The 13,949-nt window shown below is 33.4% G+C and overlaps 1 protein-coding gene across 1 annotated transcript in view; it reads left to right on the forward strand.

Annotated features, from left to right (window-relative positions):
• The first annotated feature begins 594 nt into the window (after positions 1 to 594).
• The window catches only part of LOC145688907 (serpin B6-like), a 130,599-nt gene continuing 117,244 nt past the window's right edge, over positions 595 to 13,949 (forward strand). Inside the window, exons 1-2 of the mRNA XM_081763077.1 lie at positions 595 to 1,027; positions 11,637 to 11,740. Coding sequence (XP_081619203.1) covers positions 985 to 1,027; positions 11,637 to 11,740 — 147 coding nt within the window. The 5' untranslated portion in view covers positions 595 to 984. The remainder of the gene's footprint in view (positions 1,028 to 11,636; positions 11,741 to 13,949) is intronic.

The following is a 13,949-nucleotide window of genomic DNA, read 5'->3' on the forward strand; positions in this document are numbered from 1 at the left end:
TCTTTCTGCGCATGCCTCATATTAAAAGTTCATCTATAATAAATACGCAAGCAACATTGTAACGAGTTTGCTAAAACAATGTATAAACTTGAACAGAATAGATGAAAGGAAATTGGTCTACTTAGCACCTCTAGAATTTTTACATTAAAGAAATTTTTACAGAAATACGTAGATTGATTGACAGTATTTCAACTCAGATATGGTCAATAGCGATACAAATCAACAAAAACGCAAACAAAACGTTATCTGTGTGATCTATAACTAAATTTATATACATCGGAAACGAACTTATGAATAAAGTGCTATTAAAATGTGTATTATTTTTCTTTATATATGTACATACACACATTTTCTTTCGTAATAAACTAAAAGGTAATCTTAGCAACATAACAATAACAATAAATATTCCCAACTTTAATGGCCAATAAAAGTTGTACTTTTAATCGAATACTTCACAATAAATCCTTGTGACGTGATGTATAAAATGTGAAACAAAGCATTTCTCTTCTCCATATGAAGAAACCAATGAAAAGTTTACTAACAGATTTTCTACATATTATAAAACGCACTCTTGCAGTGTTGTTTCTCACCTTTTAGGCCTAACGATTACCATTTTTCTCAATTCCATATTTCTTATAATACTTTGTGTTTTTTTTTTTTAATTTATTCGCCATTTTGACAGTTATCAAAACACTTCATAATGAATTTAACAAACTCACACTGTTTCAAGTTGTGTGTGCTGTGAAAGGAAGAAAGAGATTTTGTTTTTTCTCTGCATGTCGTTATGTGCGCGATAGTGTGTGTTCGTTTCATATGTTGAGAATGCCGTGCCATACATGATATTTCGATAGTGAAGTCACTGAAGTGAAGTGTGTGCGAGTGGTATACTTGGCTTATTGCATATGACATAACTGAAGAAGAGAGGGGGGAAAGAAACCGTATTGTTTGGAGTGCAATAAGACGAGAGAAGGAGGCAAAATTAAAATGTTTTCTCCAATCATGCATTTCTTCAGTTCCTTATATAAAAGTAAGTTCTATTTTTTTATGATTCGTGTTAATGTTACAAGACTTTTTTTGTTTGTTTGTATACTATATTGTTTTATTAATATACTCTTTTTTTTTCTTGTGAGGAATAAATTTGTAAACGACAAGCCATATCTAAGTTTTAAATCTTGGATTATAAATCGTACAGAAATCTCAAGTATGATTTTGAAATTGTTTCTTTACTACTCTTGATAGGTTGTTTTAAAATCTCTCTACATCCTTTGAATCATTGATCACATCACTTGCTGCACTCGTAGGAATCTCTCACAATCCTTCTGCATCACTTCTCACTTATTCCGCTGTCGGTCATAGCATACTCAGTCCTTTTACAATTTATGCATCATTTATCACTTTGTCCACTATGCTAGCATAATTTTATCAATCCAAATTTAATGGTTAGTTTATGATTTAAGTCCACTAAGTTAGTAGGATGCTTGCAGTATTTCCATATTTTTATACATTACTTAGCACTTTATTCACTACGTTTGCAAGGTGTCATCAATCCTTCTATTTATTTTATTTTATTTATTTTATTAGATTAGAATCCATTTACAGTGTTCATACATCGTTTACACTACATTTACAGATACTATACAGTATTACAAATTACTATTACTATATTTTTGCTATGCTATTACTATATCTTACAACCTAAATCAATTTCTTTTACTTTTTCACCTACACTATTATAGGCTGCATTCATTCTCCGTGTTGGCAATTTCTGGAGTGTATTAATTCTTGGTTTTACGGAATAAAATGTATCAAAGTTACCTGGTCGTGTGTTTCGTTTTGGAATATGAATATGAAAAGACGAAATAAGTTCGTTACAGTCAACTTTACCATTAAATATTGTTATAAAGGAATGCCATGTCAGATAGAGTTCTTCTTTGTTGTAAACTCATGATACCAAAATTAGTATTTAGAGAGTCGCTGCTATCTGTCCGTGGGTATATACGTATTGCTTTGTACGTTGGATGCCTTAAAAAGTTTGATTGAATTTTTTTTCAATTTGGCAATATTACTTTTAAAGAGCGAATTCCAACTAGTATTTGCATATTTCAGTTTGGAACGAACATAGACTTCAAGAAAGTCTTTGATTTTTTTTTTTTTAATTCTCACCCAATTCTAAGTATCAATCCAAGATTTCTATGTGCTTCATCAATGATGTTATCAATACGACAATCGAATGTTAATTTGGAATCATACAAGATACCTAAATTCCTAATTGTTTTCCGGAGTTGGTAGTATATTGTTGTCAATTGAATATGAAAAATGTGTCGGTACTTTTCGTCTCGTACTGTCATTACTTTACATTTGTTAACATTTATTTCAAGTAAATTTTCTTCACACCACTTAACTACACGGATAAAATCGCGTTAGAGCTTCTCACTGTCATGAAAAGACCTTATTAAATAATAAATTTTTAGATCACTTGCAAATAATAGTTTATTTGAATTTTGTATACAAATGGAAAGAGTATTAATAAATAGTAAGAAAAACAAGGGCCCCAGGTTGGAACCTTGAGGGACCTCAGACAGTACTGAGTAATAATTTGATCGGCATCTTTTATATACACAACAAATTGTTTAAGATTTTGTTGAGAAAAGTTAAACAAGAGACAACGAAAAATTAAACTGGTTGAGCTTGTGCAATAATTTACTATGTTTTACGATATCAAAAGCTTAGGAAAAATCAGTGTAAATTACGTCAACTTGACCCCCTGTTCCAGTGCATGTGCAATATAGTTGGTAATTATGCTAAGATTTGTTAGTGGGGATCTACGTTTTAGAAAGCTATGTTGCTACTCTGAAGTTGATGATCTAATGTGGTTCATAATGCGTTGGTATAAAATAGTTTCGAATAGTTGTGCAAAGACACGTAATATGGCAAGCGCTCTGTAATTTTCAATTTCTCCTTTACAGTTTGATTTGGGTATAGGCCACATTTTTGTAACTTTCTATTTATCTGGGAATGAACTCGTACGAGTAGCGAGATTGAAAATGATATAAAGGGGATACAGGAATGTTCCGCACACCCTTTCACTACGTACTCTGGGATGCTATCAGAGCAAATCGAACATTTTGATTTTAATTTTTTTTATTGCTTTCTGTATTTTATCTGCTGTTATGAGTGCTATAGGTACCGTTTATCACTATCAATAAGTTCGTTAAGTTCGTAGGATATTTTCAGTCCTTCCATGTTTATACGTGACTTATCATTTCGTCTACTATGTTTGCAAGGTTTTATCAATTCTTCTGTATTTTATGTATAGATTATCACTATTTTCGTAGGAAGTTCGCTATTTTCGTAGGAAGCTCCATATTTTAGGCATTCTTTATCACTTTGTTCACTACGCTGATAGAGTGTTCCCAATCTTTCTATATTTTATGCATATATTATCACTTCGTTAACAACGTTCGTAAGATACTCTCAATCATTCTTCAATTTATACATCACTTCATCTACTACGTTAGTAGAATATTCTCTCTCTCTCTTTTTTTTTTTTTTTTTTTTTACATTTTATACATCACTTGTCACATTATTTGTTACATTCACAAAATAAAATTAAATCGTTAGTTTGTACCCGGTTATGATCAATAGTAGCTGTGGCCCTGGAGTGTTACAACAGAGAAGTCACAGCAGCAATGACTATGAAAGACTTTACATTCCCTCCGTCTCCACCGATGCAAAATCATCCCCCGGTTTTGAAGCCTACACTGATGTTTTACTTTGAACACATTCTTTAAATTCTGATATTTTGGGGAAAAAATTGCCATTGGATAATCATGTATCCAGTATATACAGAATTATTTAACTTAACTTTACATACTTTACTAAGCAAACGGAATTCATGCTATTCAAGAAGTGAAAAACAATTTATCGTTGAACAACAATTTCTAGTTTTTATGTTCCATGGTACTGGCCTTCAAGCTAAAGCAAGCGCGTGAATTAATGAAAGTGAATTATGAAATAACATTGTGCAACATAAAATCTGTCCTTTACATGGAAATATGTATTTTCTGTGTAGGCCCTATATAGGAGAATACCCTGGATATTTTCAAATTCACTATCCTAAGCAGTATACTAAATATCTATTATTGTTTTCAGTTTTTTCTGTGTATATGCAAAATATCATATTCGTGTTTTTCCTACTTATCTACATTATGTAGCTTACTATTTTGTATTTCAATTGATGTTTCTGTATTTGTGTGTCTATTTGCTCAGTGCATTGATGGATATATGTAACAATATTTTTTAAAAATTATATCTCATTTACCGTTTTCCTTATATATATATATATATATATATATATATATATATATATATATATATATATATATATATATATATATATATATATATATTGCATGAGAAAATTAAATCTGTAATTACTTTTCATGTATCACATACCAATTTTGTGAAAAATTCAAAAGTTTGAAATTTTGTACTGTGAAATGCCGTATTTTTGCGAGTGGTGATGAAATAGCAGCGAGGCTATAGGAAACGTGGGCTACGATTTAAGCTGGAATCCAAGCCACCGTGTAGTTCAATGTTCTCCTACCGTGATTCGAACCCGAGACCCGTGCACCGAAGTCGTGTATGCTACCCACTAGACCAGCGGGGAGAGCAGAAATGTGGTTTAGATAAAAATTGTTGCATATGTAATATACCTTACAATATATGCTCATTGAAACAACATCCAAGGGACATTTTTTCTTCTTTACAGAGAGAATATACTGTTTAAAAAGGAGGTTTTCATTCCCCAAATTTCTCCTATTGCGTAAGAGTCTTTGTCTGCGTTATTATAGGGGACACTAATTTATCATATTTCTCCTCACTCTTTACCTTCATTTCAGGTAGTAGTCCATTAACATCTAGTGATAAGCGAGTTCAGATTTGTGTTGCCTAACTCTGCTGCCTTATGTTCCAGCATTTGAACAATTTTTGGTTTGATTGTATTGTTATTTGCTGAGTGATGTTTGTTATGTGAGTGGTGAACTTACCGTAAAACTCGAAAAACAGCCTTACACCTTTAGATAAAAAGGCTTCTGAACTGTACTTTGGTTGTAGGATTGGAGATCAGGATAAGTCTTGGACTCTACACATATGTTACACTACGTGTTCCGGGAATAGGAGAAACTGGCTACAAGGAAATGTAATTCTATGAAATTTGCTGTTCCTATGTTTTGGCGTGAACAAATACTGTAGATTATGTAACTGACTTTTGCTTGACAGATGTAAAGGGCTTTTCCTCTAAATCTAAACATCAGATTCGATACCCTAATTTAAAATCAGCTATTCGACCAGTTCTCCACAGTGAAGATCTTTCAGTACCTAATGTTCTAGAACATCACACTACTGATTCAGAAGATGCCTCAGACGTTCCAAGCAACAGCGAAGATGTAGACTTTCAGCAATCTACATATCCCAGTCAACGTCACCTCATCTGATCACACAAGAAGAGCTTAACGAGACTTAAATTTTCCTAAAAGAAAACTGAAATTGTTGGGCTCCAGGCTTCAAGATTGGAAATGAAATGAAATCTTTGAGTTTTACGTCCCACGCTTATGCCGGTTAGGCTAAAGAAGGCGTTTTCAAGATTGGAATCTCTTAGCTCAAGATGTTAAAATAAGTTTTTTTTTTTTTTTTTTTTTTTTTTTTTTTTTTTTTTTTTAGAAAACGACAAAGTCATTTTGAGAACTATTTTGTTGAAAATGGAAGCATTGTTTATTATAAAGATGTAGATGGCTTATTTCATAACTATTCTATCAGGCCTTGTTTCCATTTTGTACTGAAACACAACACACTAAACAAGGCTATTTAATAATATGTAAAAAAGAAAGTCACGTAATAATTTCAACACAATAACTGTGTCTTCATCAGACTTCCACTCCTTCTGGCTGCTTGGGAGCTGGTCACCTCTTATATACTCTCCGGAGATCAAACTTTTAATTAGGCTCCGCTCCTTCATTTTGTGTGGTTTTCACTTACACTTTTTAGCTGCACACGTGTCCAATTAAAAGTTTACTTTTTTCGCTGGATACATTCTGTCCTCTAATTATCCTTATTTTTCTTATTAATTTGTTCTCTTTCTATCTTCTTCCTCTTCATTTCTTCTTCTTTGAGCAGGATCTCCCACTCTTAATTTATCGATAATCCTGCATTCCAATTCATCACCTTGTCTCCTGCCTTCATAATTTCCCTGGCTTCTTTCCATTTCCTCACCAAAGTTCTCTTCTCTACTTCTATGACCTCTGCTCCCTCCCACCCTATTGTGTGGTTTGTCTCTTTCTGAAGCTTAAATATCCATTTTCAATCTTACATCATCCTTGTGCTGTTTTATCCTTTCTTGTATCTTCTTTTCTGTTTCTCCTCTGTAAATTTTGTTACAATCCGTGCATCCTACTCTATATACTACTCCCCTTTCGTCTTTGTCCGCTATTGCTTTTCTCTTGGTTTTTCTGACCAATTCAATTATTCTGCTTCCCCCTTTCCTGTACGTCCTTATTCCTGCTTTCTGAAGCATTCTGTTTATCTTCTCTGTTTCTTTGCCTAGGCTTTCTATTCCAAACCATTTTTTATCGTCTTCTTCCTCTTTTTTCATCTCTCTTACTATGTTTCTTGCGACCCTATCCTCTTCCTTGTATCCATTTATCCTTAGTTGTGTCCAGAACTTCTTTAAATCTCTTTTCCTCTGTTCTTCATTTGTGTTTAGGTCTCTTATTATTTTCTCCGTGCTTTCTTATGAAATTCCTCTTCATACCCTAATCCACATCACTTCGTTTGTGGCAATACACTCCCGCTGCACACTCTTTTTGGTACCAGGATGTAATAAACTCTTCTCCTTCCGACTTCTTTATTTTCATATCTAAATAGTTTGTCTCCTTGTCTACTTCCATTTCATTCTCTAGTCTAATCCCTTTCTTTTCATCTTCCACGTCTCTTATGAATTTCTCCAGCTGCCTTTTCGTTCCCTTCCATATTCCTAAACAGACATCTACATAACGGCAGTCTTTCTTCTCCTCTTTCTATGTCTCCTTCTCCCATCGATTCATTATTATATCTGATAGTACTGGACTCAAACAAGATCCTATATTAAATCCTCCTTCATATTAACAATCCTGTCTCTGACTATACAGTATCCATTCTCCCATAATGCCTCTAATCCTTTTCTTACCTTTATACTGTCCCAGTTTTCTATTCTCTTTTCACCCATTTCCTCTTCTATTATTCTCAATATTTCTTTTCTCTTAAGGCTCAGAAACATACTCTTAAAATCCAGGTGCTTTCATTTCTTCTTCCTAATTTATCTATCATCCTCTTAAACTCTTGCGCATTCTCTACTCTCCTACTTTCTTGTCCTTCTCTCCCTGCCTCGGCTATCCTCTTAAGCTTTTTCTCCGACAGTTCTAACATATTATTCCTGCAGTTAAGCACCGGCCTCAACTTCACTACTTCTTTGTGGATTTTTGGAAATCTTTTCGTCCTAGGTAGCTTTCCTTCTTCTCTCACTAACCTCTTGAACACTTTCTTTTTGCAGACCTCTATAATCTTTTTCTTTATCTCTTCTTTTTGTCCTTTTCCCGCTTATTGCAGTCTTTGAACATTAACATAATCCCACCTAGTAGCACTTGTTTATTGACATCTCGAAACTAAGTCTGAAGGCAGTGCTTCTCCATATTGAAAATATTCACCCATCTTTTTCTGTAGCATATGCTGATCATACAAAGGAGATGTATGACGTTATGAGTGCAATATTGGACTTCATTGAATATAAAAAAAATCAAACGGTATGTGTTTAGGAACTTGAAAGTTATTGGTATTCTAACAGGAATGCAACAAGGGTATACCAATGTAAGTACCCTTTTTTTATGTGAGTGGGATAGCCGTGGTAAAGCAAACTACTATGTTTATAAATACTGGCCTCAAAGACAAGATTTCATTCCTAACACCAAGAACATATCTCGTAAACCAATTGTGAACCCTCAAGATGTACTTTTTCCGCCATTACATATCAAGCTTGGCTTGACAAAGATTTTTGTTAAAGAATTAGGTAGAAAAAGTGTAGCTTTCATGCACCTTAAGGATAAATCCCCAAACTTAAGTAAGGCAAAAATTAAAGAAAAAATATTTGTTGATCCACAGATTAAAACAGTCATGTAGGATGAAGACTTTGAAACTAAACTCTCTTAAATTAAGAAATTAGCTTGGTTGTCATCTAAATTGGTATGTTCAGGTTTTCTTGGAAATGGAAAGACTAATAATTATGAATATCTTGTTAGTGACATAGTGCGCAATTTTCAACTCATGGGATGTAACATGTCATTAAAATTACTCTTTTTTCACTCACATCTCGATTTTTTCCCTCAAAACCTCGGCGCAGTAAGTAAGGAACACAGAGAATAGTTTCATCAGGACATTGGCACATTTAAAAAGCGTTACAGTAGAAAATAGACTGAAAGTATGCTTGCTTAGTATTGCTACTGTATCATCAAAAAGACTCCAGAAGATGTCTACAAGCGTAAGCGTGTAAGGGGTCTTCACTGGTTCGTATCTTAAAAGTTAATCTTCATAATAAATTACACGTCTTATATCACTTTCTCAACTGTCGTTTATTATTTGACTTTTTCTACGCACATATAACAAAATATATGGACCTTTCATATATACACTTCTATACTTATCAAAATGTCTACGTCTATCTATATTTATTTATAATGTTGCTATAGCAACATCAACACACACTTATTTGTTACTGATTACCTAAATCTCAATATATATCTTTCTTTTTCTTATACATCATATTGTTCACTTAATTCGCCTCTGATTTCATTCATAAAAATAGGCACAGATTGTTAATAAATGAAACATACAACGTTATCGTTGTAAGCGAATACAGAAAGTATTTTAAAATGTAGATCAACAAAATTTAATATTAGTATAATACGCCTTCTTAGCCTACATTAGATAATAAATATATGTAAATATATACATTTCGTATAACATGTTGTGGTCTGCCCAACAAAAGTGTAACGTGATGGACATTTTGGTTTCCACCAGTGAATTCAGCACCTGTCATTTAGCTAAGATCACATAATTGCATTTGAAAGACTGAAGAAAAGTTCAAGTTTGTTGCACAGTGTAATTTGAGAAATGAAAATGCAATAGGAAACAGAAGAATCTTAGAAAACCCAGGGACACAGTGCTGTCCACCACAAACTCGCGGACCTGCACGCCAGACAAGAGCGCTCTACCACTGAGCTATCATGCTCTCATCTTAAAACATCATTCGGTTTCATGTCCATTAACATACATGCTTTTAAAAGTAATTTGGAACGGATACAAAAACTAAGTAAGAACGAAAAGTTAACTAGCTTCGGTTCTCGTATATTTATATAATATTTTTTAACTTCTAAAAATAAGGATATAGTACTATTTTCATGATATATTGAAACAAGTATGCAATTTAATTTCAATCGTTTCTGAAGCAAATGAGTAATATTCATTCAACCATTCATTTTTAGCACCAAGATGTAGACTGACTGTTCAACGTAGACTCTGAATCAAATGTGTTCCTATCGAGAATCAAACCTAGGTATCCCTGCCGAAGACAAGTTTGCAAACCACGAGGAAGCTTCAAAATATGACCGAAGTTCTGTAAGTTTATCGGGGACCGAATTTACTGAAACCCTGAGTTAACAATTCACTGTTCTGTATTTTCCGTTATTTTATGATTATTTATTTGAGTTACGAATGTAATACTTGCATATTTAGAGGTGTATGTGGCTTCGAGATTTCACTTTCACAGTAACATTTTAGTGGTAAATCAATTTAAAATGGAGTTCAAGAATATTCATTCGTTCCCTAAATGCTTGGAAAAAAAGGAAAGGTTATATAAACATACATCAGGTGTCATTAAAGTCTGAAATTCCCTCCATAATACAGGTAATTTGAAAATGAGTGTCGCAAAGAAACAACGATTCCTCTCGTTCTCGGTACGCTATGTTTTATTTCGAATGTGTGTGAGAGAGAAGGAAACTTCTCTTGTGTTGAGTGCGTCTGCACAGCCACAGAGCTTAGGTTACGTTCTATTTCCTTTTCTCCCACTGTGTCAATGCCAAAAAACTTATTTCTATTTTCAGTCATGAAAAATGTGTAATTATACTATTGTACTTAAATACGGACATTTAAAGGGCTGTTTTATGAGGCAGGTGATCGCTAGAAAGATCGAAACCAGAAAACATGACCAAACATTGTATTGTGACTTACACTATATTCCCAAACCTCTCATAAATATTAATCAGGGTTGTAGATTTCATATTAAAATAATTAAATATTTTGTTCTGTCGTTTCTTATTCGTATACTGGAATAAATATCCGTATTTATTTTCTTAATTATTTTTCTTCGTATTAATTGGAAAGACAGGTGACGTTGTGACAACATTATAGAGCCGCCCCTGATCTGTAGGCTAAGGAAGAAAGACTAAAAATGAAGATAAATAATTATAGTAGAATTTATGAAATGAAACAAAGGCGGAAAATCTCCAAGAAACTCCACGGTCATGATTTTGTTCATTACAATGTCATACGATTTGGCGTCGATCCAGGAACTCTTCGGATCAGAGACTCGTCAATCATAAAAACATCGTATAAACTGAATATTGTATTCTGTATCTTACTATGTACATAAGCTGTTTTCTGTTCTACATTTTATAGATCATACTTTACATTTCTTCTATTCCAAACATAGGCTATGTTATCCTCACAGTATATCTGCTGAGAAGAAACAAATTGCTTTTAACGCTAACGTTTCACGTGTTAAAGAAATATAAATTTCGCTTAATTGAAAGACTTTTCTGACTCATTATAACAAGCATTAGAACAAATTTGGATATAACGTTTGTTCAATTTAATTATAATAACTGTAGTTTGGTGTTCAGCGTCCCTTTTTCAGCAAGTGGCCGCGGTGGCTCATTGGTAGAGCGTTCCCCTCTGGTGCGTGGGGTCCCGGATTCGATCCCAGACCCCGCCAAGTGAACTTTGTGGTGGACAAACACCGTGTGCGTGGGTTTTCTCAGGGTTCTCCTACTTTCTTTATTCCACAATTTTATTCATTCTCATCATCACCGTTTCCTTTAGCTTAACCGGCATAACCGTGGGACGTAAAATTAAAAGATTTCATTTCCTTTTCAGCAAAGAGGCTAAATGAGACGTGAATTTACAATTTATGATGGAATTCGAAATACAACTGCATCCATACAAAATTAATTATGGAGACACATTTGCCGAGAAAAAAATACATTAAAACGGCATTAGCTTGTAATGTCAATAAATTGATAGGTGAATATCTTTACAGTGTACAATGAGAGTATGAAAGTAGTATATGACTTGATTTATTGACTGTCTCTCACTGAACCGTGCTACTTTTAGTCAGTGGGGGCCACGTATGAGCCTCCAAATATATAAATCCTGTTGATTGGGCCATATGTACAGCGTTTAAGTAAAGATGTCATTTCTGTTTAAAGTTTCCAGAAATTTAATGATGTGTTAAAAGGGAAACCTTTATTTTTTTATTTCATATACACTTTCAGGTATATTCATCACTCTTTTCATCATCTCATATGCCAAATTACCAAATGGAGAAATCTTGCCAGTGAATATTGGGAGTACCAAGTTTGCAATGAATTTATACAAGGTATGTAAAGCAACTACTGGGTGTTAGGTATTTTAGTTATATTGCAAGGAAGATGTTAAGAAAGTTTAACATCTTTTAAAACGTTTACATTAAGAAAAGAAAATGAGATTGGAGTTTTTTGGTTATTTTTTTTAAATTTAATGTTGAAGAAAGTTTTAATTGAAAAAATAGTAAAACAAAGAGACGCCGCACTTTTTCATAACTGAATAGAAATTCATCATGTTTACTTTTGTGGAAATATATCTATATGGAAAGTTAACTCATTCTATGAACTTTAATAAAAAAATAAAGAAAATTCATAAAAAAGAGTTCCAATGGACAGCTTTTCAAATTACAGAAGCAGTGAATTTTGAATGTCATGAAAAATATGTGGAGAATTGCCGTACTGGTTCACTTCTGTTTCTCCAACTTCTCTACACAAATATTCTTTTTTCCCTAGTTCGCACACAATATTCCATATATAAATCGTAGGTTTCATGTAACCATTTCGAACACATAACACATTGGATCCAGTCGAATTTGCAAGCCGTGAGGAAGTAATTTTCTCAACATTCCACACAACTGTTGATGTATTGCTCGGGCTCATCCGGTGTCGATTCGGTGTATCATCTGCCACAGATTGCTCTCCTTCGGTTGTTTATTTCTGTCTGTCCTGTCTTGATCCTGGAAGTTGATTGTGAAAAACTTGTTTTCATGCTTGCAAATCTAGAACTTATTTGGGCTTTCTGTGTATATGAAACTAACGGTTGATATTGGAGAGTTTAACGTTTTTCCTGGTGATTGATTCTGGGGCACAAATGGAGGTTATGAAGTTACTTTCGGTGTCAGTTGAGTTGTTTGCGAGGTTGTTGGTTTCTTTGTGGTAGGCGAGAGATTTCCTGAGCTACTCGATGAAGGCGACTCTAAATCCTGTAATTCAATATGATTAGATAGATACTCATAGTGTGAAACGGATGAAAGAACTGGCAAGCATCGGGAATAGAAAAAAAAGGTTCCGAAATTTGAAATGTCATTTTATTTGTGTAACGGTGGCAATAATTCTTTATCACGAGCAAAAATGCCACATTCGGTTCTCGTTAATGGTTTTAGACCCTATATAGTGTTACCAACGAAACGAGACTGCAATTGGGTGTTCTTTTTCCCGTCTTGTAATTTATTGTCGAATTCTCGTCTCGGAACTCATTTTCTCGTGTCGTACCGTTTTCTAAATTTATGTACAAGATTTATGCTACGGTTTCTTTCTTGATTTCATCTAGAAGTTATTAAAATTAAAATTTCGTAGGTTACTTCACTAGGCAATTTTGCTATGAACCAGGGTTGATTGGTTTAAACCAACTGTCTTTAAAAAAAAAAAAAAACTGGTTTAAACTAGAAAAACGAAAAATGTTCGTAAAAGTGTGTGTTCGTAAAATCTTGATGAACACACATTTATGGATTATCACATAGTCAGACCTAAATTCCAGATTCAATACTTAAAGAGATTATACTACAAAAGCAAGTTTTGTTTGTTTTTTTAAATAAGTTTATGAATGTTTATTTTGTGATTCTTTTATAGTTCATTATTACTGTTATGCAATTGCAGCCAAAGGAAAATTCTAAATATTGTTTCGTTGTAATAATGTGTACTATTGATATAAAAAAAAAACATCGAAATGCCGTACTTTTTTGGGGGTCATACAAACCCTACGAGAGGCATTTATTGAAATCATAAGTATCTTTGGTATCTATATATGTATAAATGGGTAAGAGCTAAAGTGGACTCAAATAATTCGTATCTTTTATTCACTTTTCTTATTAATATGCAAATTAAGTCGTTGTATTTCTTTAACTTGGACTAATAAAAGTTGTAGTGAACTAGCTTGGAGCAAATTAGTTCTTCTGTACTCTGCAGTACTTTGAAAATGCCTATATGTAATTCTGTATAATGGTTTCACTTGTGCAATTGTTTATATTTTTGTCCTTCTGAAATGACTCTTGACAATTATATTAACAAGTATATAAAGATCAGTTCAACGTATTTTTATCAGGAGTCCTTCGTGAGTAAGTCGGCAGACGAATCGCATTTGTGACCAATTAGTCCCGGTTTCTAGTTCAAATGGAAGACAATTTCTCTCGAATGTAAGCCGAGAAGCGGTTTGGATTTCGCTTTAAGCTTATGTGAACCCTTCCAGCATAACCCAAAAAATGAAATGAAATCTTTAAGTTTTAC

Source organism: Thermobia domestica, chromosome 7, assembly GCF_964235325.1.
Source record: "Thermobia domestica chromosome 7, izTheDome1.hap1.1, whole genome shotgun sequence".
Taxonomy (NCBI): domain Eukaryota; kingdom Metazoa; phylum Arthropoda; class Insecta; order Zygentoma; family Lepismatidae; genus Thermobia; species Thermobia domestica.